Source organism: Desmodus rotundus, chromosome 1, assembly GCF_022682495.2.
Source record: "Desmodus rotundus isolate HL8 chromosome 1, HLdesRot8A.1, whole genome shotgun sequence".
In the NCBI taxonomy this organism is placed as follows: domain Eukaryota; kingdom Metazoa; phylum Chordata; class Mammalia; order Chiroptera; family Phyllostomidae; genus Desmodus; species Desmodus rotundus.
The window spans coordinates 89,242,257-89,267,064 of NC_071387.1; the positions used below are offsets into that span (position 1 = coordinate 89,242,257).

The 24,808-nt window shown below is 40.3% G+C and overlaps 1 protein-coding gene across 1 annotated transcript in view; it reads left to right on the top strand.

Moving 5' to 3' along the window:
* Positions 1–24,808, top strand: part of LOC112304812 (phospholipid-transporting ATPase ABCA3-like) — a 328,364-nt gene that overhangs the window by 179,378 nt on the left and 124,178 nt on the right. Inside the window, exons 19-20 of the mRNA XM_053925911.1 lie at positions 3,213–3,384; positions 4,119–4,413. Coding sequence (XP_053781886.1) covers positions 3,213–3,384; positions 4,119–4,413 — 467 coding nt within the window. The remainder of the gene's footprint in view (positions 1–3,212; positions 3,385–4,118; positions 4,414–24,808) is intronic.

The following is a 24,808-nucleotide window of genomic DNA, read 5'->3' on the forward strand; positions in this document are numbered from 1 at the left end:
AAGGACTTGGTGATGATGAACTTCTTTAACTTGACCTTATCTAGGAAGCACTTCACTTGCTCTCCCATTCTAAATGATAGCTTTGCTGGGTAGAGTAATCTTGGATGTAGGTCCTTGACTTTCATGACTTTGAATACTTCTTGCCAGTACCTTATTGCCTGCAAGATTTCTTTTGAGAAATCAGCTGATAGTCTTATGGGAACTCCTTTGGAGGTAACCATCTCCTTTTCTCTTGCTGCTTTTAAGATTCTGTCCTTAAGTATAATCCTGGGTAATATAAATGTAACCTGGTGTGTGGTTCCTTGGGTCCAACTTCTTTAGGACTCTCTGAGTTTCCTGGACTTCCTGGAAGTCTATTTTCTTTGACAGATTAGGGAAGTTCTCCTTTATGTTTTCAAATAAGTTTTCAATTTCTTTCTCTTCCTCTCCTCTTCTGGCACCCCTATGAGTTGGGTGTTGGACTTTTTAAAGTTGTCCTGGAAGTTCCTAAGCTTCTCCTCATTTTTTAAAATTCTTGTTTCTTCATTCTGTTCCAGTTGAATGTTTATTTCTTCTTTCAGCTCCAAATTATTGATTTGAGTCCTGGTTTCTTTCCCTTCACTGTTGGTTCGCTGTATGTTTTTCTTTATTTCACTTTGCATATCCTTCACTTTTTCCATTTTTGACCATACTCAACCATTTCTGTGAGCATGCTGATTACCAGTGTTTGAACTCTGCATCTGATAGGTTGGCTATCTCTTCACCGTTCAGTTCTATTTTTGGAGCTTTGATCTGTTCTTTCATTCAGGCTATATTTTTTGTCTTGGAGTGCCTGTTACATTGTAAGGGGCAGAGGGTTAGGTATTCACCACAGCAGGGCAATCCATGTGGCTGCTTTGTGGTGCTGTATGTGGGGGAGGGGTGTGAATGAAAACAATGTTGCTTGCTCAGCTCTCACCAGCTTTCTGTCAATTCCCCACTACCCACGTGCAAATTGGGCCCTTCTGATGCTGATTCACAGGAGGGTCGGTTTGCGTACATTCTAGGACCCTGTTGGTCTCTCCAGTGAAATCTGCTGTGAGACTAGGAGATTCTCCCACCATCACAGCCCCCACAGATTTTTACTGGCAGAGGTTTTGAGTCTTTCTTTTCTCACACTGGAGCCCTATGGTGCGTGGCCTGTCTGGCTCCCCAGTTGTTCCTCCCAGTTTATCTGCACATATGTGAAACTGCCTGGTCTGCCAACTGCCACCTTGCTGCCCGTCTCCACCCCACCTACCAGTCTGAATGAATGTTTCTTCTTTAACTCCTTGGTTGTTGGATTTCCATACAGTTCAATTTTCTAGCAGTTATGGTTATTTTTTATTTTTAAATTTATGTTTTACCTTCTTTTGGTTGTGTGTGGAGGCAAAGTGTATCTATCTATGGCTCCATCTTGTCTGGAAGTCCAATAAATATCCTGGTTAGCAGCAGCAGTGTACCAAGGGCACATTGCCAGATCCAGGTGCTGTGCCACCACCACCAGAGCACCCAGCCCAGGCCACAGTTCTCTGGCCCAGTTGCTCTCTGAAACTTTATTCCATCTGTGCAGGGCATGAGAGGGGAAGAGGGTATGGAAGCAACAACTCCCCTTCTCTTCTTCCAGATCATTCACTGCACTGGGGATGGGGATCATGCTGCTCTGCCACTCAGAGATCTTCCTCTAGGGCACCGATTCTTGCTTCCAAGGCTTCCTCTCTGCTTCAGAGTTCATGTACCTTCTCTGTATTGTGAAGCACAGTCTCTGTCTCAGCTCATAAAGCTGAAAGAAACACCCAGCCCTTAGCCCCCATGGCTGTGAAGGCACTTGGCTTTTCCAGGGTCTTCCCTACTACCTGCAGGGCCTTCTCTATCATGTCGGTATGCCACTGACATCAGGTCAATCCTGAGGTAGGAGGCAAAGCTACCAGGAGCCTGGTCACCAAATGCTACATTCCAGTGATCTCCGGTGGTGCCAGCTCCATACCGTTCTGCCACAAATCCTGGTGACTATGCCAATTGTGTTGCAGCCTTTGAAGGTCAGACAGGTTCACTCAAGTCATGGAGCTGTCAGAAGGTCTGGCATCCTGTTATTCAAGGGTGGGTAATCCACACTTGCCACCAGCCACGTGTTGCTGTGTTGCTATGTGGTGCACAACAGGGAGTTCCTTTATATACTAAATGCACACAAAGCTGGCAGAGAGCCAAAATATTGTATAATACAGCAAGATTCTGTGCATGTGAGCCTACTCAAGGGTATGGGAACTGCTTATTGGACCCAGTCTCAAGGCTATGAGGACACAGTTTATTTTAGTTCCCCAGACATCTGGGTAAGGGAGCCAGACTGACTCTATTTACCCTACAGGAAATTTAGGTGATTTTTATAGTTCTTGGGCTTAGAAAAAATACACCTTTTAAATCTTGTATTTTCTGTCAAGTGTTTTACCACTTTAGTGTAATTAATCTTTCCTGTCTCTCAGCATACTGTGATATTTTTTTTCTATTATTCTGTTAATACTTAGCATTTTTCTGCTCAGATTATTCATTGTGTATCTGTATATTTTTCTCAAGTATGTATACAAAAAGACACAGTGTCAGACCTAGGCAGTAGTAAGGACTTAAAAAAGAAAACTACTAGCCAATGTCCCCATTTTTTTAAAGAACATTTTAACCCTCGAGTTATTATCTTATTTTTAAGATTTTTAAAATTTATTTTTAGAGAGGGGGAAGGGAAGGAGAGTGAAAGGGAAAGAAACAACAATGTGTGGTTACTCTCGTTCTCCCCCTAATGGGGGCCTGGCCCATAGCCCAGATTGGGAATTGAAACAGCAACCCCTTGGTTCACAGGCTGGCACTAAAGCCACTTGAGCCACACCAGCCAGGGCAGAGTTATTATGTTTGATTAAACATAAGTCCTTTAACTTAATGCAAGAGCTTAGTGGAACAAAGAATATATTACACATTTTTTTTTCTCATGATAAAACAGTTCCCCAGAACTGTTGAAACTTTGCCAAGAATTGCTATTAGTCCTCTGACTGGTTTATGGGGAACCACTGTTATCATGCTGCCTGCAAACAATACAACTAACAACGGGTGAGAAAGATCAAAGAGTCTTCCAAATTTGGAACCTTGTTTGACCTTACCCAAATAAAATAGAATGAGACTATAGTCAAAATGAAATGTTTTGTGCTTTTTGTGTACCTGTTTGTATATAGGGTTGGTAAGCTGGCAAATTCCCAAATGGATATTCTGCCTATCCAGTCCTCTTCATTGAAGGGCCAAAAACTAAAACAAGACATGAAGAAGAATATTATTACACCCGGAAACTACAACACACCAATTTTTTCAAGACTGAATGAAATTGCTACCATTAAATTTAATACTGGGGTGAGCATATTTACTAAAAATTTAAACAGTACATTTCCCTTGGGTATCAAATGTATGCTTTGTTTAATATATGAACTTAAAAGATGTTTGGAATTTATCTGTAGAAAACCCAGCTAGATATAATTTCCTGATGCAGGAGAAACGGGTTCTAGATAAAGAGCAACACCTAATCTCACCATTGTTATTCTTCACAATCACTTTGAAAATTTATTCATTTTCTCATAAACTTTCCCTTTGTTCAACTGTCACACAAGACCCAAGAGTTATGACATTTGTGATCAGATGATACTGGGCCATCAGATTAGGGGCACTGTTTTCACTATGAATCATAGTTTGTGTATTAAAACTGACCAAAGGGTAAGTTTTATGGTGTATATATCCTCTTAAATTGGAGAAATAAGACAATTATGGTTTAATGTTAGGTAAAAAATAAATACAATTTTGTTTTTCTATTCAGAAGGTCTACCAGTATATTAGTGAATAAAATCATGATAAGATATTCCATATAGTTAGGTCAGAAACCAGATTCTAATTCTTTTGCTTAATATCTTACACCAATAAAACTTTTCATGCCATCTTGTTATTTTCTTGGGTCTAATTCAAAAATACATTTGTATAATATGTATATATCTGCCACTGAAAAAAATTGAAGCATTTATATTAATGGATTCCAATATGAACATCTTACTTGAGTCACCAACAATTGCACTACTATGTTTCTCTTCTCTTTCTAGTTTCCACTTTTCTGCCAGCAATTTCATTCCATGTTTATAAAGAGAGCACTGTTCAGTTGGCGCAATTGGAAGTTGATGTTGCTACAGATATCAATAATTTTGTTTGTTACTACATACCTCTTAACAGCTCAAAACTTATATTCTGAGGAGCACATCAGAGAAATGGATTTGAGTCAGTATGGTCAAACAATTGTGCCTTACTCAGTTTCAGGGAAATCTGATTTGGCTATGAATCTCATAAGGAACCTGAAGATTTTTCTACAACCTAAGAATCAAGAACTTCGTGAAGTGCCAGGTAAGATGCATAGGAAATAAAGAGATTACTGCTGTAAAGTACCTATTTGTATTGCTTGCAAAGAAGGGACTTAACTGTGTTAATTAGCTTCCCATTTCTTTCTTTTCCTACTAGTTACCAGTATCTTAGATGAAGCTAAATCAAAAAAATGTATACTTCAAAACAACTGACCACAAATGTGAATAATTAATGGAAGGTTTTTGGCTGTAGATGGTCTTTCAGCTGATTGTATCACCTTTCAGAGGATGGGTAAAGGAGCCAAAATGCTGTGGTGTGAAATTTAGTATAGAATTTTTCCTGTAACCAGCATACAAATATTGCCCTGGCTGGTATGGTTCAGTGGATTGAGCATGGGCCTGCGAACCAAAGGGTTGCCAGTTCGATTCCCAGTCAGAGCACATGCTGGGTTGCAGATCAGTTCTCCAGTGGGGGGAATGTGAGAAGCAACCACACATTGATGTTTTTCTCTCTCTCTTTCTCCTGCCCTTCCCATCTCTCTGAAAATAAATAAATAAATAAAATCTTTTTTTAAAAAAGAATACAAATATGTTCCTTTAATCTCTCATAGGGTAAAATGTTGGTTCCAAGAAGGGAGGGTTGTTTTTTAATTTAGTATATTGGCCATCCTAATAACAAGTGGATGACAACTTAATAAATTGACCTCTCAAACTAAATTTTTGAAAGTACCATAAATAATATATTCAATTTTTTCAATACTTATTCTGGTAAAAAACATATTGAACACTTTCTCTGCATTATTTTTTTGATACTAAAAACACTCCTTTTGTGTAGCTTATTTACTTATTGCTGTGTAACAAATTTCCCCAAACCTAATGGATGGAGAATTTGAATTTTTAGTACGGTGAAATGAACGCATTTTCTTTTTTTTTTCCAATTTTTATTGTTATTCAATTACAGTTGTATGCCTTTTCTCCCCTTCCCTCCCCCCCACCCCAGCTAAACCCACGTCCCTCCCCGACCCCCACCATCCCCCCCAATTTTGTCCATGTGTCCTTCATAATAGTTCCTGCAATCCCCTCTTCCCACTGTCCACACCCCACTCCCCCCTGGCCACTGTTAGACTGTTCCCAACCTCAATGTCTCTGGTTGTATTTTGTTTGCTTTTTTCTTTTGTTGATTATGTTCCAGTTAAAGGTGAGATCATATGATATTTGTCCCTCACCGCCTGGCTTATTTCACTTAGCATAATGCTCTCCAGTTTCATCCATGCTGTTGCAAAGGGTATAAGCTCCTTCTTTCTCTCTGCTGCGTAGAATTCCATTGTGTAAATATACCATAGTTTTTGGATCCACTCGTTTGCTGATGGGCACTTCGGTTGCTTCCAGCACTTGGCTATTGTAAATTGTGCTGATATGAACATTGGGATGCACAGGTTCTTTTGTATAAGTGTTTCAAGGTTCTTAGGGTATAATCCCAGCAGTGGAATTGCTGGGTCAAAGGGCACTTCCATTTTTAGTTTTCTAAGGAAATTCCATACTGTTTTCCACAGTGGCCTCACCAGTCTGCATTCCCACCAACGGTGCCCTAGGGTTCCCTTTTCAGCACATCCTCTCCAACATTTGTTTGTGGATTTGTTTATGCTGGCCACTCTGACTGGTGTGAGATGGTACCTCATTGTGGTTTCAATTTGCATGTCTCTGATGGCTAGTGATGCTGAGCATCTTTTCATATGTCTCTGGGCCCTCTGTATGTCTTCCTTGGAGAAGTGTCTGTTCAAGTCCTTTGCCCATTTTTTAATTGGGTTGTTTGTCTTCCTGGAGTGCAGTCGTGTGAGTTCTTTATATATTTTGGAGATCAGGCCCTTGTCTGAGGTATCATTGGCAAATATGTTTTCCCATACTGTTGGTTCTCTTTGTAATTTGGTGCTATTTTCTTTAGCCTTGCAGAAGCTTTTTCTTTTGATGAGGTGCCATTTGTTCATTCTTTCCTTTATGTCCCTTGCTTTAGGGGACATGTCTGTGAGGATGTTGCTGCGTGGAATGTCTGAGATTTTCCTGCCAATGTTTTCCTCTAGGACTTTTATGGTGTTACAATTTATATTTAACTCTTTTATCCATCTTGAGTTTATTTTTGTGTATGGCGTAAGTTGGTGATCGAGTTTCATTTTTTTGCACGTAGCTGTCCAGATCTCCCAACACCATCTGTTGAAGAGGCTGCTTTTGCTCCATTTTATGTTCCTGCCTCCTTTGTCAAATATGAATTGACCGTATAGACTTGAGTTTATTTCTGGGCTCTCTGTTCTGTTCCATTGGTCTATGTGCCTGTTTTTATGACAGTACCAGGCTGTTTTGATTACAGTGGCCTTGTAATACAGTTTGATATCAGGTATTCTGATCCCTCCTGCTTGGTTCTGCTTTCTCAAAATTGCTGCAGCTATTCAGGGTCATTTATGGTTCAATATAAATTTCTGAAATGTTCATTCTATATCTGTGAAATATGTCATGGGTACTCTAATAGGGATTGCATTGAATCTATAAATTGCTTTGGGTAGTAAGCCCATTTTGATGATGTTAATTCTTCCAATCCATGAGCATGGTACATGCTTCCATTTGTTTGTGTCTTCCTTAATTTCTTTCTTCAGTGTTGTGTAGTTTTCTGAGAACAGGGCTTTTACCTCCTTGGTTAGGTTTACTCCTAGGTACTTTATTTTTCTTGTTGCTATATCAAATGGGATTTTTTTCCTGATTTCTGTTTCTGCAGATTCGTTGTTGGTGTACAGGAATGCCTTTGATTTCTGAGTATTGACTTTGTATCCAGCTGTTTTGCCAAATTCATTTATTAGGTCGAGTAGTTTTTTGGTGGAGTCTATAGGATTTTCGATGTATACTATCATGTCATCTGCAAACAGTGACAGTTTCATTTCCTCCTTTGCAATTTGGATGCCTTTTATTTCTTTTTCTTGCCTGATTGCTGTGGCTAGGACTTCCAATACTATGTTGAATAGAAGTGGTGAGAGAGGGCATCCTTGTCTTGTTCCTGATCTTAGTGGGAAAGCTCTAAGTTTTTGTCCATTGAGTATAATGTTGGCTGTAGGTCTCTCATATATGACCTTTATGATGTTGAGGAATGCTCCCTCTATTCCCACTTTGCTGAGGGTTTTTATCAGAAATGGGTGCTGTACCTTATCAAATGCTTTTTCTGCATCTATTGATATGATCATGTGATTTTTGTCTTTGCTGTTGTTTATGTGATGTATTATGTTTATTGATTTGTGAATATTGTGCCATCCTTGCATCCCTGGGATGAATCCCACTTGGTCATGGTGGATGATCTTTTTAATGTATTGCTGGATGCGGTTTGCCAATATTTTGTTGAGAATTTTAGCGTCCATGTTCATCAGCGATATTGGCCTGAAGTTTTCTTTCTTCGTTGTGTCTTTATCTGGTTTTGGGATTAGGATAATGCTGGCTTCATAAAAAGAGTTTGGGAGTCTTCCATCCCTTTGGATTTTTTTGAATAGTCTGTGAAGGATAGGGGTTAGCTCTTCCGTAAATGCTTTGTGGAATTCTCCTGTGAAACCATCTGGTCCAGGGCTTTTGTGTTTTGGTAGTTTTTTGATGACTGCTTCAATTTCGTCTGCTGTTATTGGTCTGTTCAGGTTTTTTGCCTCGTCTTCATTCCGTTTTGGAAGATTCTATTTTTCTAGAAATGTGTCCATTTCACCTAGGTTTTCAAATTTCTTGGCATATAGTTCTTTGTAGTAATTTCTTCCAATCCTTTGTATTTCTGTGGTATCAGTTGTAATCTCTCCTCTTTCATTTCAAGTTGTGTTTATCTGGATCCTCTCTGACTTTTTCTTGATGAGCCTACTTAAAGGCTTGTCAATTTTGTTTATCTTCTGAAAGAACCAGCTCTTGGATTCATTGATCCTTAGAATTGTGCTTTTAGTCTCTATGTCATTTAGTTCTGCTCTCATCTTGGTTATTTCCTTCCTTCTGCTTGCTCTGGGCTGTCTTTATTGTTGTTCCTCCAGTTCTTATAGGCGTAGAGTTAGGTTGTTTGTTTGAATTGTTTCTTTTTAAGGTAGGCCTGTATTGCTATGAACTTCCCTCTCAGGACTGCCTTTGCTGTGTCCCATAGGTTTTGGAATGTTGTGAGTTCATTTTCATTTGTTTCCAGAAAGTTTTTGACTTCTTCCCTAATCTCGTTCTTGACCCATTCATTTTTTAATAGCATGCTATTCAGTCTCCATGATTTTGAGTGTTTTGGGTTTTTTCCTTTGGGATTGGTTTCTAGTTTCAACCCCTTGTGGTCAGAGAAAATGCTTGATATGGTTTTAATATTCTTGAATTTGTTGAGGCTTGCTTTGTGTCCTATCATGTGATCTATCTTTGAAAAAGTTCCATGGACACTTGAAAAGAATGTGTATTTTGCTTCTTTGGGATGAAAAGCTCTCTATATATCAGTTAAGTCCATTTCCTCTAGGGCATTGTTAAGTGACACAATATCCTTGTTGATATTTTGTTTGGAAGACCTGTCCATTTTTAATAGTGGGGTGTTAACGTCCCCTACTATAATTGTGTTGCTGTCAATATCTTTCTTTTTGTCCCCCAAGATTTTCTTAATGTATTTGGGTGCTCCTATATTGGGTGCATATATATTTACAATGTTTATGTCTTCTTGCTGGATTTTTCCTTTGAGTATTATGAAGTGACCTTCTGGGTCTCTCTTTACGTCCCTTCTTTGGAAGTCTATTTTGTCTGATATGAGTATTGCTACCCCTGCTTTTTTTTTTTCCTGTCCATTTGCTTGGAAAATTTGTTTCCAGCCCTTCACTTTCAGTCTGTATAAGTCTTTTGTCCTGAGATGGGTCTCTTGTAGGCAGCATATGTGTGGGTCATGTTTTCTTATCCATTCAGCTATTCTATGTCTTTTGATTGGAGCATTTAATCCATTTATGTTTAAGGTTATTAGTGGCAGGTAGTTATTCATTGACTTTTTTTCCTACCTGTGTTCCTCTGTCTTTCTCTTTTCCTTCCTTTCCTTAAAGCAGTCCCTTTAGCATCTCTTGCAGAGCTGGTTTGATGGTGCTGTGTTCTTTTAGACTTCTTTTGTCTGGGAAACTCTTTATTTGGCCTTCTATCTTGATTGAGAGCCTTGCTGGGTAAAGTAGCCTTGGTTGCAGGCCTGTGTTTCTCATTACTTGGAATATTTTTTGCCATTCTCTTCTGGCTTGGAGCGTTTCCATTGAGAATTCAGTTGCTAACCTTATTGGGGCTCCCTTGTATGTTACTTCCTTTTTCTCCCTTGCTGCTTTTAAGATCCTCTCTTTGTCTTGGAAATTTGCCACTTTAATTATGATCTGTCTTGCAGTGGGCCTCTTTGGGTTCCTCTTGCTTGGGACTCTCTGTATTTCCTGTTTTTGGGTGACTTTTTCTCCCCTCAGATTAGGGAAATTTTCCATCATTACTTTTTCAAACAGGTTTTCTATCCCTTGCTCTTCTTCTTCTCCTTCTGGTATTCCTATTATACGGATATTGTTACGTTTCATGTTGTCCTGCATTTCCCTTATTGCCTCTTCATTCTTTCTGAGCCTCTTTTCCTTTTCTTGCTCTTTCTGGCTGTTTTTTTCTACTTTGTCTTCCAGCTCGCTGATCCGATCTTCTGCTTCATCAAGCCTGCTTTTGATTCCTTCTACTGTCTTCTTCAGTTCCGAAACTGTATTCTTCATTTCCTGTTGGCTCTTGTTGATAGTTTCTATTTCCTTTTTCATGTTGATATAGTTTGCACTGAGTTCATTGTAGTTTCCCTATAGTTTGTGGTAGTTCTCTTTGAGCTCAGAGAGCTCAGTGAGCTTCCTGATAACCATTGCTTTGAACTCAGTATATGATAGTTGACTTGCCTCTTTTTCAGTTAGCATTCTTTCTGAGACTTCTTCCTTTCCTTTCATTTGGGAATTGTTTCTTTGTCTTCCCATTGTTTGTGAGACTCTTCTTGTTAGCCTCTGCTTCTTAAATTGCTCTATTCTGACTCCCTGGGTTTATGGTATGAACTTCTATGGTAGAATGCCAATGGGATTCAGTGGTGCTGTCTCCTTAATCTCCTGTGCTCACTGGTCTTGAGCTGACGTTTATGGGTGTAACACGGTCTAACTCTAGTCTTTTCAGCACTCCAGGTTTTATTGTCTCACCTGTGGGAAAAAGAGAAAGGGGGGAAGAAAAAAAAGAGGAAAAAAAAGAAGGGAAGGAGGGGAAAAGGAAATAGAAAAGGAAAGGAAGGAAGGAAGAGGGAATAAAGAAAGATCAGAGGCAAGATAAGAAGGAATTTTAACAAAAATTAAAACATAGGAATAAATAAAAGAAGGCAGGAAGAAGGCATAAAAAAGGCAAAGGATGGGAGGAAGAAGGAATGAAAAAAAAAAGAAAGGAAGAAGGAATTCAGGGGGAAAGAAGGAAAGGGGAAAAAAAAAAATCTTCTGCTGGGTTTAAACTGGTCAGGTTAGTTCTGCTGGTCGTCCTGTCTGTGGAACAGGATGGGGTGGTTGCAAGGATTGGTTTCACTTTTCTCCCTTCCTGGGCCACACTCTTCACTGTTGTTCTGCCTGCAGTCCAGTTCCTCATGGTCCTTCTGCTCCCCAGTAGGCCTTTAGTTCACCAGTTGTGCTGTCCTTGAGTTGCACCAATTAGGGGCAACTCACACTCCACCTTCTTGCTCTTTGCTGTCTTAGATGCTAGGAGCTCTGGGAGCTGCTATGGGGTAGTTCAGCCCCCTACTGATTTGTGTCTTTCCAGGGAATGCAGTCTCCCCTAGCCCTGCAGCTCCCCTCTGCTGGGTGTTCTGCCTTTGTCCTAGAGAGCTAGTAGGCCCTGTAGGGCTCTGTGCGCAGGTGTTAAGTAGGTGTTGTAGGTGTGGTCCCTGGCAGGCAGCCAGGCCATTGATCAGCCAATCCAGCCCCTTTGTGCTTGGGTCGCGCGCAGCCGGCCTGATCCAGCCCAGCTGCTTAGGGCTTGAGACTCTCCAGCGGGCGGGGCTGCCCTGGGACTGAGTCACGGCACTCGGGTCGCTGTTTTGGGCCTGTGGGTGGAGCAGCTAGCCTCTGCTCCAGATGCTCTCCCACCTGAGGTTTCAGGTGTGGGCGCCCAGCTGGGGTTTCATGCGTGGGCCCCCAGTTGGCTAATCTGCGTGCGCGCAACTGGGCTTCAGGTGAGCCCCTGGGCTGTTTATCCCGCCTTCGCAGTCCAGGGGTGGAGGGGGGAGGGGCGCCAGGGGCCGAGGCTACTGCTGAGAGTTCTCTAACCAGCCCCTGAGTGCCTCTATTTTCTTTTTCTTTTTGAGAAATTCTTCCTGTTCAAGCCCCCCTGGTCCAAACAAGCACCTGGCTGCTCTCAGCTCAGCCTGGCCCTCTCCCAAGACTCCTGCAGCAGCCCTTGCGCCTGGGCTGGGGCTTCTGCTGCCCTTGACCCCACGCGGGGACACCGGGGACCTTACCGTCCTTAAGCACTCTTCTTACCGTCAGATCTTTCAATGTCCTCTATCTTTGGTCTCTGATCTTCATATATGCTGGAATAGTGTTGGCTGTTCGCTCTGCTCCTCAGATCAGCTAGGTATTTCCCTGGTGTTGAGGGGAAGTGGACTCCATTCCCACCTATGTTGCCACCATCTTCCTTTTCTGAAAAGAACGCATTTTCAAAAAAAAGCAACAAAAATACTTAGAAAACCACTTTTATTTTTTAATTTTAATTTTTATTGTTATTCAGTTACAGTTGTGTGCCTTTTCTCCCCATCCTTCCACCCCACCCCAGCTGAACCCACCTCCCTCTCCCACCTCCACCCTCCCCCTTGATTTTGTCCATGTGCCCTTTATAGTAGTTCCTGTAATCCCCTCTCCTCACTGTCCCCTCCCTACTCCCCCCTGTCCATTGTTAGATTGTTCTTAACTTCAATGTCTCTGGTTATATTTTGTTTGCTGTTTTCTTCTATTGATTATGTTCCAGTTAAAGGTGAGATCATATGGTATTTGTCCCTCACCATCTGGCTTATTTCACTTAACATAATGCTCTACAGTTCCATCCATGCTGTTGCAAAGGGTATAAGATCCTTCTTTCTCTCTGCTGCATAGAATTCCATTGAAATTTCCTCAGAAAACTAAAAATGGAACTGCCCTTTGACCCAGCAATTCCGCTGCTGGGATTATACCCTAAGAACCCTGAAACACCAATCCAAAAGAGCCTGTGCACTCCAATGTTCATAGCAGCACAATTTACAATAGCCAAGTCCTGGAAGCAACCTAAGTGCCCATCAGCAAACGAGTGTATCCAAAAACTATGGTATATTTACACAAAAGAAAACCACTTTTAAATATCAAACAATTAGAAAACTAAAATTAACAAAAGCATAGAAGAAAACTAAAAGTTGTCAATTAAAAAAACTACTGAACCTCTCTAAAAATAATAATGTCTGTGGCATTTTAATTTAGTACTATTTCTATTACTTCCCCTCTCCAGATCAGTGGTATGGTAGCCATGAAAAGTCAGCAGCCACTTAGTTAATGAAAAGACTAATCTTTTTAGAATTCTGTTAAAAGCTCATCCCAAGAGTACTATCAATGCCTTGACTGAGATAGCAGCACCCTGACAAACTTTATCCCAGGGCATTTTTGGTATTGGGTTTGAATCAGGGATCAGCTTTTTTGGAAAAGCCCCATCCCCAGGGAATTACTAAAAACAATGATAATCTGCTGGTAACATCACCACAGTTGGCTAAACCTGTGGTTTCAGTTGGGCCAAACAAGAGCCTGGACAAAAAATAAGTTCAAAGAAATACCTTCAGACCTAAATAACAATAGTGAACTTTGAAACATTCTGACATTCCTGGGCATCTAGAAAGCTCAGGATGATAGTATGAATGGCCACACAAATGACCTAGGAAAGGAGGAAGCTCTAGTCACTCATCTCTAGTTGATTTTGATGCCTGTACAAATAAGAAGAAAAATTTGAGACAGATTTGGGAATGGCCTGAAATCGTAAGGTGTGCCTTTATACATAAATATCTTTGGTAGTGGGTAGAAGATTTACTGGCTCTAGGCATCTAAAAAGTCTTTTAGCTGATTACTAAATTATACTTTCTGAGAACTGAACCCTAGGGCTAGCTTAAAATTAAAAACAAGAATTTTTTCTGCTGCATAGTGTTCCATTGTGTAAACGTACCAGTTTTTTTTTTTGATCCACTCATCTACTGATGGGCACTTAGGTTGCTTCCAGCACTTGGCTATTGTAAATTGTGCTACTGTGGGCTTTGGGGTTCATAGATTCTTTTGAATTGGTGTTTCAGGATTCTCAGGGTATAATTCCAGCAGTCATTCTCAACTGTCTTTTGATCCCTGGGGCAAAAGGCAGCTCCATTTTTGGTTTTCTGAGGAAATTCCATACTGTATGAAGGACATATGGAGAAAGCCAAAGTGGGTAGGTTTGAGGGTGGTAGGCAGGGATGGATGGGGTGTGAGGGGGTGTGATGGGGTTAAAATTGAGACAACTGTACTTGAACAACAATAATAAAAAAACAAGAATTTTTAAAGTCCATCAGAGAATTAAGTGGTTGCACACTGAAGAGAATATAAAATCTACAGAATTAATTCACATCTGTCATTAAATAAATGAGCGGCAACAATTACAAGAAAATAACAGTAACCAAAAAAAGGGAAGGAAATAAACATACCAGAGTTATTACACTATCCTAAATGTCCAGTTTTCTCTTTCTTTGAACATTGCACTAAAAATAGTCTCTTCAATACATGATATTGGGAAAACTGGACTGGTACATGCAAAAAAAAATGAAACTAGACCACCAACTTAAGCCATACACCAGAATAAACTCAAAATGGGTAAAAGACTTAAATATATATCATGATACCATAAAAGTCCTAGTGGAAATCATAGCCATTAAAATTTTTGATATACCGTATAGAAATATTTTTGCCAATATTTCTCCTAGGGCAAGGGAACTAAAGGAAAAGTCCTAGAGGAGAACAGAGACAGGAAAATCTCAGATGTTTCACAGGGCAATATTTTCACTGATGTGTCCCTAGAGCAAGGAACATGAAAGAATGAACAAATCGGACCTCATCAAAATAAAAAGCTTCTGCACAGCTAAAGGAAACATCAGCAAAATGAAAAGGGAACCAACTGTATGAGAAAACATATTTGCAAATGATACCTCTGACAAGGGCTTGATCTCAATAACATATAAAGAACTCACACAACTGCACTCCAGGAAGACAACTCAATTTAAAAAATGGGTTAAGGATGTGAACAGACACTTCTCCAAGGAAGACATACAGAGGCCCAGAGACATATGAAAGGATGTTCAACATCACTAGCCGTCAGAGAGATGCAATTAAAACTACAATGAGATACCACTTCACATCAGTCACAATGGCCCTCATAACCAAATCAACAAAGTGCTGGCGAGGTTGTGGAGAAAATCAAACCCTAGTACATTGTTGGTGGGAATGCAGACTGGTGCAGTCACTGTGGAAAACAGTATGGAATTTCCTCAAAACCTAAAAATGGAACTGCTTTTTGACCCAGCAATCCCACTGCTGGGATTATTCCTTAAGGACCCTGAAACACCAATTCAAAAGAGCCTATGCATGCCAATGTTCACAGTAGCACAGTTTACAATAGCTGAGTGCTGGAATCAACTTAAGTGCCCATCAGTAAATGAGTGGATGAAAAAACTATGGGGCATTTACACAGTTGAATAGTGCACAGCAGAAAGGCAAAAGAAACTGCTACCCTTCACAACAGTGTGGATGGAACTGGAGAGAATTATGCTAAGTAAAATAAGCTGGGTGTGAAAGAAAAATACCATATAATCTCACCTATAAGTGGAATCTAATCAACAAAACAAGGAAGCAAGCAAGCAAAATATAACCAGAGACATCGAAATAAAGAACAAACTGACAGTAACCAGAGGGGAGGCACAAGGGGTGTAACAGGTCAAAGAAGGGTAAGGGTCATCAAAGAACATGTATAAAGGGCTCATGGACAAAGACAATGGGGAGGGGAGGATTGAATGTGGGAGATGGACATGGCTAGGGCAGTGGGGAGTAATTGGGGTGTTATGGGGACAACTGTAATTGAACAACAATAAAAAAGGAAAATTAAACAAATGAGACTACATCAAATTACAAAGCTTCTGTACAGCAAAAGAAACCATTATTTAAACGTCTAGTTTTTAGCAAAAGCAGAAAAAGGATGGAAACACTGATGGCCTGAATTGTGCCTCTATAAAACTCATATGTTGAAGTCCTAGCCCCCAGTACTTCAGAATGTCACTGTGTTTTCAAACAGGATCTTTTTTTTTAATATATTTATTGATTATGCTATTACAGTTGTCCCATTTCCCCCCCCACTCCACTCCATCCTGCCCACCCCCCTCCCTCCCACATTCCCCCCCCATAGTTCATCTCCATGGGTCATACTTATAAGTTCTTTGGCTTCTACATTTCCTACACTATTTTTACCCTCCCTCTGTCTATTTTCCACCTATCATCTATGCTACTTATTCTCTGTACCTTTACCCCCCTCTCCCCCTCCCACTCCCTTATTGACAACCCTCATGTTCTAGTTGTTTGCCTAGTTTGCTCTCGTTTTTGTTTTAGGTGTGGTCGTTAATAACTGTGAGTTTGCTGTCATTTTTACTGTTCCTATTTTTGATCTTCTTTTTCTTAGGTAACTCCCTTTAACATTTCATATAATAAGGGCTTGGTGATGATGAACTTCTTTAACTTGACCTTATCTGAGAAGCACTTTATCTTCCCTTCCATTCTAAATGATAGCTTTGCTGGATACAGTAATCTTGGATGTAGGTCCTTGCGTTTAATTTTGGGTAATGTAATTATGATGTGCCTTGGTGTGTTCCTCCTTGGGTCCAGCTTCTTTGGGACTCTCTGAGCTTCCTGGACTTCCCGGAAGTCTATTTCCTTTGCCAGATTAGGGAAGTTCTCCATTATTTGTTCAAGTAAGTTTTCAATGTTTTGTTCTTCCTCTTCTCCTTCTGGCACCCCTATAATTCGGATGTTGGAACGTTTCAAGGTGTCCTGGAGGTTCCTAAGCCTCTCCTCATTTTTCCAAGTTCTTGTTTCTTCATTCTTTTCTGGTTGGATGTTTGTTTCTTCCTTCTGGTCCATACCATTGATTTGAGTCCCAGTTTCCTTCTCATCACTATTGGTTCCCTGTACATTTTCCTTTGTTTCTATTTGCATAGGCTTCATTTTTTCATCTGTTTTTCGAACAGATTCAACCAAGTCTGTGAGCATATTGATAACCTGTGCTTTGAACTGTGCATCTGATAGGTTGGCTATCTCTTCGTCGCTTAGTTGTATTTTTTCTGGAGCTTTGAAGTGTTCTGTCATTTGGGCCATTTTTTTTGTTTGTTTGTCTTGGTGCGGCTGTTACTTTAAGGGGCGGAGCCTTAGGTGTTCACCGGGGGCGGGGTAATGCTGGTCGCTGCGCTGTGACGCTGTACGTGGGGGAGGGGCCGAGAGGGAGCAATGGCGCCCATCTCACTCTCCTCCAGATTTCAAGCTTTCACTCCGATACCCACAATCAAACTGAGCCCCTCTGGTGCTGGTTCCCGAGTGGGTGGGCCTGTGCACACTCTAGGCCCCTGTGGGTCTCTCCAACAACCTCTCCTGTGAGGCTGGGAGTCTCTCCTGCTGCCGCCCCAACCCCCAGGGGCGCTTTCAATCAGAGGTTTGAGGCTTTATTTCCCAGAGCTGGAGCCCTGGGCTGCGCGGTCTGCTTCGCTGCCCACCGTTCGTCTGGTTTATCTGTGGGCGAATGTGGGGCTGCAGGCTGCTACCCGCCACTCTGCCTGCCCCACTCTCCGCCACTCTGAGTCCGGCCCTCTGGGTTTATCTGTGCAAACGTGGGGCCGCAGGGTCTGCTAGTGCTCGGACTACCTGCGCCATTTGTCCCACACTCCGCCAGTCTCAGTCCCGCCCCAGCCACGTGAGTCCTCTCCACCCCGGTGCCCATCTCCCCCCCCCACCAGTCTGGATGAATGTTTATTTTCTATTTTCTTGGTGTTGGTCCCCCTTGTTGTTCGATTCTCTGTCAGTTCTGGTTGTGCGAGGAGGCGCAGTGTGTCTACCTACGCCGCCATCTTGGTTCCTCCTTCAAACAGGATCTTTAAAGAAGTAATTGAGAGACCCAAGATGTTGGAGGAGTTACTGGAAATTACACTAACATCCTCCCAGGAGCAAACTGGAATTACAACTAAATTAGAGGGAATTTTTTTTAATTTTTTTACAAAACGCCCCACTAAATTCTTATTCTTTATTTTTCTGTGGTTTCTCCTGTCTCTTCCACCTGTGAAATGATTTCTTTCTTCAGTGTCTTCCTCCTACACCTCCCCTTGCTCATGCCCTGTTCCAGCTGGTAACAGTTTATGAAGCAAATTCCAGTGTTAATACCTTAAGGTGATTTCAACTGTAGGGCCTTTATTCATCCTGAATAACCAACTGAATACTAGCTGAAGAGAAGCCTTATAACCACGGACAGATGCAGGAAGCCATAGCATCACAATGTGACTAGTAGGGAGTATGAAAGAGGTGTGAAAGAGCTGGCTGGGTTCCCATGGGTGACAACTTAAGTTCCAGAGGCTGGAGAGTTCCCCCTGAGAAGTGTGGGGTCTAAAACCAAACTGGGCACCCCAGCCTACAGCACCAGAACTGGAAAAGGAACCCAAATAACCTGCAGCTTTGAAAAGCATCAGGGGGTTCTGTCCACTGAGGAGAGATGGCAGGAAATGCAGATAGTCTCTTATGGGCCAATGCACAGAATTCAATTATCAACAACTTACCCTGGACTCCAGCAGAGAGAGGGCAGAATGCACTAGAGACACATGAGGAGTGTTTGGAGCTGGTGGCTCTGGGGAAAGAACTGAACAGTTAGCTGCCAGGATCCCTGTGCCAAATCATGCCATCCTTCTCAGACAAAGCACTCCCCTCCAAGTGGCATCAGCCAGAAGGGAAGCAATAGCCCCACCCACAGGAATTACTCTGTCCCCCTTTTGAAGGTTAAGCATGGCTACTGAGTACTATAGCTTCAGGCTATATCAGTGACAGAGGCAGATCTGGAAAATCAGAGACTTTAGCTGACCCTCCCCCAGGCTCAATGCCAGTTAAAGAAGGCATTGGTGTACACACTGGGTACTTATGCATACACCCAGACCCAGCAGAGGGAGCCACAAGCTGTGGATCACTGATAGCTCCAAACAGGCAGGCTTTGACTTAAGACTGCACCAAAATCTTCGCAACTCTACCTAATACATAGAAACAAACACAAACATGCAGCCAAAATGGGAATACCAAGAAACAGACCCCAAATGAAAGACCAAAAGAATTCTCCAGAAGAAGAACTAGATAAAATCAATCAGAGAGTTTAGAATAATCATTATGAGGATACCAAACAGCATTAAAAAATAGATAGAAACCATGAAAAAGGGCCAGTCAGAAATAAATAATGCAATATTGGAATAAATAATACACTAGAAGGAATAAACTGTAGGTTAGATGAAGCAGAGGATTGAATCAGTGATTTGGAAGATAAGGTAGAAAAAACACAAGCAGAAAAGCAAAAAGCAAAAAGAATTTGTAAAAAATGAGGAGAATTTAAGAAACCTTTGGGACAACATGATGGGAAAACGTCCACATCATAGGAATACCAGAAGGAGACCAGAGTGAACAAGGGGGTTGAGACACTATTTGAAGAAATACTGACCCAAAACTTCCCTAATATGGTGAAAGAAAAAGACACACAGGTCCAGGAAACTCAGAGAGTCCTAAACAAGTCAGACCCAAAAAGGCCTATACCAAGACACATAAACGTTTCAGGCCAGAAGAGAGTGGCATGAAATATTCAAGGTGAAGTGAAGCAAGGACTTACAACCAAGGTTACTTTATCCAGCAAGGCTCTCATTTAAAACCAAAGGAGAAAAAGGAGTTTCACAGATGAGAAATAGCTCAAGGAGTCTGTTAACACCAAAACAGCACTGCAACAAATGTTGATGGGCTTGTTTTAAGAATAAGATGAAGATGAAAAATAGAAAGAAAGAAAAAAACAGGAAAACAGTCTAACAATAAATGGCACTAAATGCATATCTATCAATAATCACCTTAAATGTAAATGGCTTAAATGCTCCAACCAAAAGACATAGGATAGCCTAATGGATAAGCAAACAAGACCCATATATATACTGCCTCCAATAAGCCCACCTCAGATCAAAAGAAGCACACAGACTAAAAATAAATGGATGGAAAAAGATACTTCATGCAAATGAAAAGGAAAAAAACTGGGGTAACAATACTTATATCCAACAAAATATGTACACTTTAAAGCCAAAACTGTATTAAGAGACCAAAAAAAGGACACTACATAATAATAAACGGGACAATCCAACAAGAGAATATAACCCTAGTACATTATGCACCCAACACAGGAGCACCGAAATATATAAAGCAAATCTTGATGTACGTAAAGAAAGAGATAGAAATACAATCATAGTTGGGGACTTTAACACCCCATTGACCACAACAAAAAATCAACAGAAATCAACAAGGAGACTACCACCTTCAATGGCACACTAGATCAAATGTATTTATTGAGATCTTTAGAGCACTAAATCCCAAAGCAGCAGATTTTACATACTTTACAAGTGCACATAGCACATTTTCTAGCATAGACCATATGCTAGGACACAAAACAAGCCTCAATAAATTTTAGATGATTGAAATTATCTCAAGCACTTTTCTGACCATAATGTTATGAAACCAGAAATCAAGCATAAGGATAAAACTACAAAATACACAAAGACATTAAAGCTGCATATCATGTTATTAAACAATAATGGGTCAACAGAGATATCAAGGAAAAAATCAAGATACCTTGAAAGATATGAAAATAAGAAAACAAAATCCAAAATCTGTGGAACACAAGGAAAGCAAACCTAAGAGGGAAATTCATACCTTTACAGGTCTATCTCCAAAAAACAAGTAAAAGTTCAAGAAATAATCTACCTTCACATGTAAAGGAATTAGAAAAAAACAATAAACAAAGCCAAAAGTGAGTAAAAGGAAGGAAATAATAAAGATCAAAGAAGAAATTAATGAAATACTTCCAGCCAAGATGGAGGCATAGGTAGACACACTGTGCCTCCTTGCACAACCAAATGAAGGACAACAACAATTTAAAAACAAAAATCAATGAAAACTGACAGAAAATCAAACTGAATGGAAGCCCAACAACTAATGAGATAAAGAAGAAACATTCATCCAGACATGTAGGAGGGGCGGAGACTGGCAGCCCGGGCAGAGAGGACTCACGGAAAGACGGCAGCTGGCGGACCCAGTGAGGTGGCTGTCTGTGGAATGGGGCAGGCAAGGCTGTAGCTGGCAGACCCCACAAGGTGGTGGCTGGCAGACCCTGAGGTCCCACATTCACAAATGGATAAACCAGGAAGAACGGCAGGGGAGCAAAACAGACCACGCAACCCAGGGCTACACTGTGGGAGGGCTACACTCAAACCTCTGATTGAAAATACCCATGGGGGTTGAGGTGGTAGCAGGAGAAACTCCCAGACTCACAAGAGAGTTCATTGGAGAGTCCCACAGGGGCCTAGAGCATGCACAAGCCCACCCACTCGGGAATCAGCACCAGAGGGGCCCAATTTGATTGTGTGTAGTGAAGGGAGTGACTGAAATCCAGCAGAGAGTGGAGCAAGCGCCATTGCTCCCCCTCAGCCCCTCCCCTATGTACAGCGTCACAGCACAGTGACCAGCATTACCTCACCCCAGTGAACACCTAAGGCTCTGCCCCTTTATGTACAGGCACGCCAAGACAAAAAAAAAAAAAAAAGGCCCAAATGAAAGAACAGATCAAAGCTCCAGAAAAATACAACTAAGTGACAAAGACATAGCCAACCTATCAGATGCACAGTTCAAAACGCTGGTAATCAGGAAGCTCACAGAATTGGTTGAATTTGGTCACAAAGTAGACGAAAAAATGAAGGCTATGCTAAGAGAAACAAAGGAAAATGTACAGGGAACCAACAGTGAGGTGAAGGAAACTGGGACTCAAATCAATGGTGCTGGGCCAGAAGGAAGAAAGAAACATCCAACCAGAAAAGAATGAAGAAACAAGAATTCAAAAAAATGAGGAGAGGCTTAGGAACCTCCAGGACATCTTTAAGTGTTCCAATGTCCGAATTATAGGGGTGCCAGAAGGAGAAGAGGAAGAACAAAAAATTGAAAACTTATTTGAACAAATAATGAAGGAGAACTTCCCCAGTCTGGCAAAGGAAATAGACTTCCAAGAAGTCCAGGAAGCTCAGAGAGTCCCAAAGAAGCTGGACCCAAGGAGGAACACACCAAGGCACATCATAATTACATTAGCCAAGATGAAACAGAAGGAGAGAATCTTAGAAGCAGCAAGAAATAAGGACACAGTTACCTACAAAGGAGTTCCCATAAGACTGTCAGCTGATTTCTCAAAAGAGACCTTACAGGCAACAAGGGGCTGGCAAGAAGTATTTGAAGTCATGAAAGGCAAGGACCTACATACAAGATTACTGTATCCAGCAAAGCTATCATTTAGAATGGAAGGGCAGATAAAGTGCTTCTCAGATAAGGTCAAGTTAAAGGAGTTCATCATCACCAAGCCCTCATTATATGAAATGTTAAAGGGATTTATCTAATAAAAAGAAGAAAAAAATATGAACAGTAAAAATGACAGCAAACTCACAGTTATTAACAACTACACCTAAAACAAAAACAAAAGCAAACAACTAGAACAGGAACAGAATCACAGAAATGGAGATCACATGGAGGGCTATCAACAGGGGAGTGGGAGGGGGAGAGAGAGGGGAAAGGTACAGAGAATAAGTAGCATAAATGGTAGGTAGAAAATAGACAGGGGGAGTGTAAGAATAATACAGGAAATGGTGAAGCCAAAGAACTTATAAGTATAACCCATGGACATGAAGTATAGGGGGGAAATGTGGGAGGGAGGGAGTGGGCAGGATGGAGTGGAGTGGAGGGGAGGAAATGGGACAAGTGTAATAACATAATCAATAAATATATATATATATATATATATAAATAAAATAAAAATAACAAAAAATTAATGAAATAGAGTCTAAAAATGATTTTAATATATCAATGAATTCAAGAGCTGATCTTTGAAAAGATAAACAAGATTGACAAATCTTAAACCAGACTCATTAAGAAAGGAAGACAAAGGACCCAAATAAATAAATCAGAAATGAAAAAGGAGAAATAAAACTAACACCAAAAAAAAATACAATGGATTGTAAGAAAATATTCTGAACAACTATATTCCAACAAATTGGACAACCTGAATGAAATGTATAAGTTCCTAAAAACGTGCAATCTTCTAAAACTGAATCAGGCATAATCAGAAAATATGAATAGGTAGATTACACCTAGTGAAATTGAAGAAGTAATCATAAACTCCCAATAAATAAAAGCCCTGGAACAGATTGCTTCATACATGAATTTTATTAAACATTCCAGGAAGAACTACCTCTCCTTGTCAAACTATTGCAAAATATTGAAGAGGAGTGTAGACTCCCAATCTCATTTTATAAGGCCAGCATTATCCTAATTCCAAAATCAGATAAAGACTCTACAAAAAAAGAAAATTATAAGCTCATATCTTTGATGAACATAAGATGCTAAAATCCTCAACAAAATATTAGCAAACTGAATACAACAATAAATCAAAAAGATCATACAGCACAATTGTGTGGATTTTATTCTAGGTATAAAATGTTGCTGCAACATTCACAAATCAATAATTTGATTCACTGCATAAACTAAATGAAGGATAAAAACCATATGGTCATATCAATAGATATGCAGAAAAATGCAGAAAAAGCATTTGATAAAATCCAGCACCCACTAATAAGAAAAAAAAAAACTCTCAGAAAAGTGGGAATAGAGGGAACATACCTAAACATAATAGACCTTATGTGACAAACACACATAGCATCAGGCTCAATGGGCAAAAACTACAAGAGTTCCCATTAAGATAGGGAACAAGACAGGGATGTCCGCTTTCATCTCTCTATTTCAACATAGTACTGAAAGTCCTAGCCACAGCAATCTGACAAGAAGAAATGAACAGCATCCAAATTGGAAATTAAAACATAAAACTGTCTTTATTTGGAGACGAAATTACACTCTATGTAGAGAACTCCAAAGATTCCACCAAGGAACTACTAGAACTAATAAATGAATTCATCAATGTAGCAGGATACAAAATTAATATCCAGAAATCAGTTGCATTTTTCCATGCCAATAGTAAACTAACAGGAATGGAAATTAAGAAAATAATCCCATTCACAATTGCTTTAAAAAGAATAAAATACCTAGGAATAAACCTAACCAAGGATGTGTGAAATACCTGTTCTTGGAAAATTACAACCCTGAAGAAAATACAAATAAATTGAAGCACATACCATATTCATGATAGGAAGAATTAACATCATTGAAATGTCCACACTATCTTAAGCAATCTTTGGATTCAATGCAAATCCTATCAAGATTCCAATGATGTACTTCACAGAAATAGAACAAATATTTTTTAAGCATTATATAGAATTATAAAAAGGCTCCACATAGCAACAGCAATCCTGAGAAAGAACAAAGTTGGAGGAGTCACGGAACCTAATATGAAATTATACTCTAAGTTCATAGTAATTAAAACATCATGGTATTGGCATAAAAACAGACATGTAGATCAATGGAACAAAAGAGAGAGCACAGAAAGACCTTATAGTCAATTAATATTAAACAGAGGAAGCAAGGCATATAATGGACTAAAGATAATATATTCAATAAATGGTGTTGGGGAAATTGGACAGATAAGTGCCAAAAAATGATACTGCACCACACACAAGAATAAACTCAAAATAGATTAAAGAATTAAATGTTACATTGTTCTTTAAAAGAAAAAAAAAGTAAAGACTTAAATGTTAGACCTAGAGCCATTAAAATCCTAGAAGAAAACACAGGCAGCCAAATATCGGACATTGCTAGTAGCATTATTTTATCTGCTATATCTCCCCATTCAAGGGAAACAAAAGAAAAAAATAAACAAATGGGACTACATCAAACTAAAAAATTTTTGCACAACAAAGGATATCAACAAAATAAAAAGACAATCCATGGAATGAGAGAATATATTCATTGATACATCTGATAAGGGGTTGATATCCAAAATTTATAAAGAACTTACAAAACAGCCCTGGCTGGTGTAGCTCAGTGCATTGAGTGCAGGCCTGCCAACCAAAGGATTGCTGGTTCGATTCCCAGTGAGGGCATATGCCTGGGTTGCAGGCCAGGCCCCCA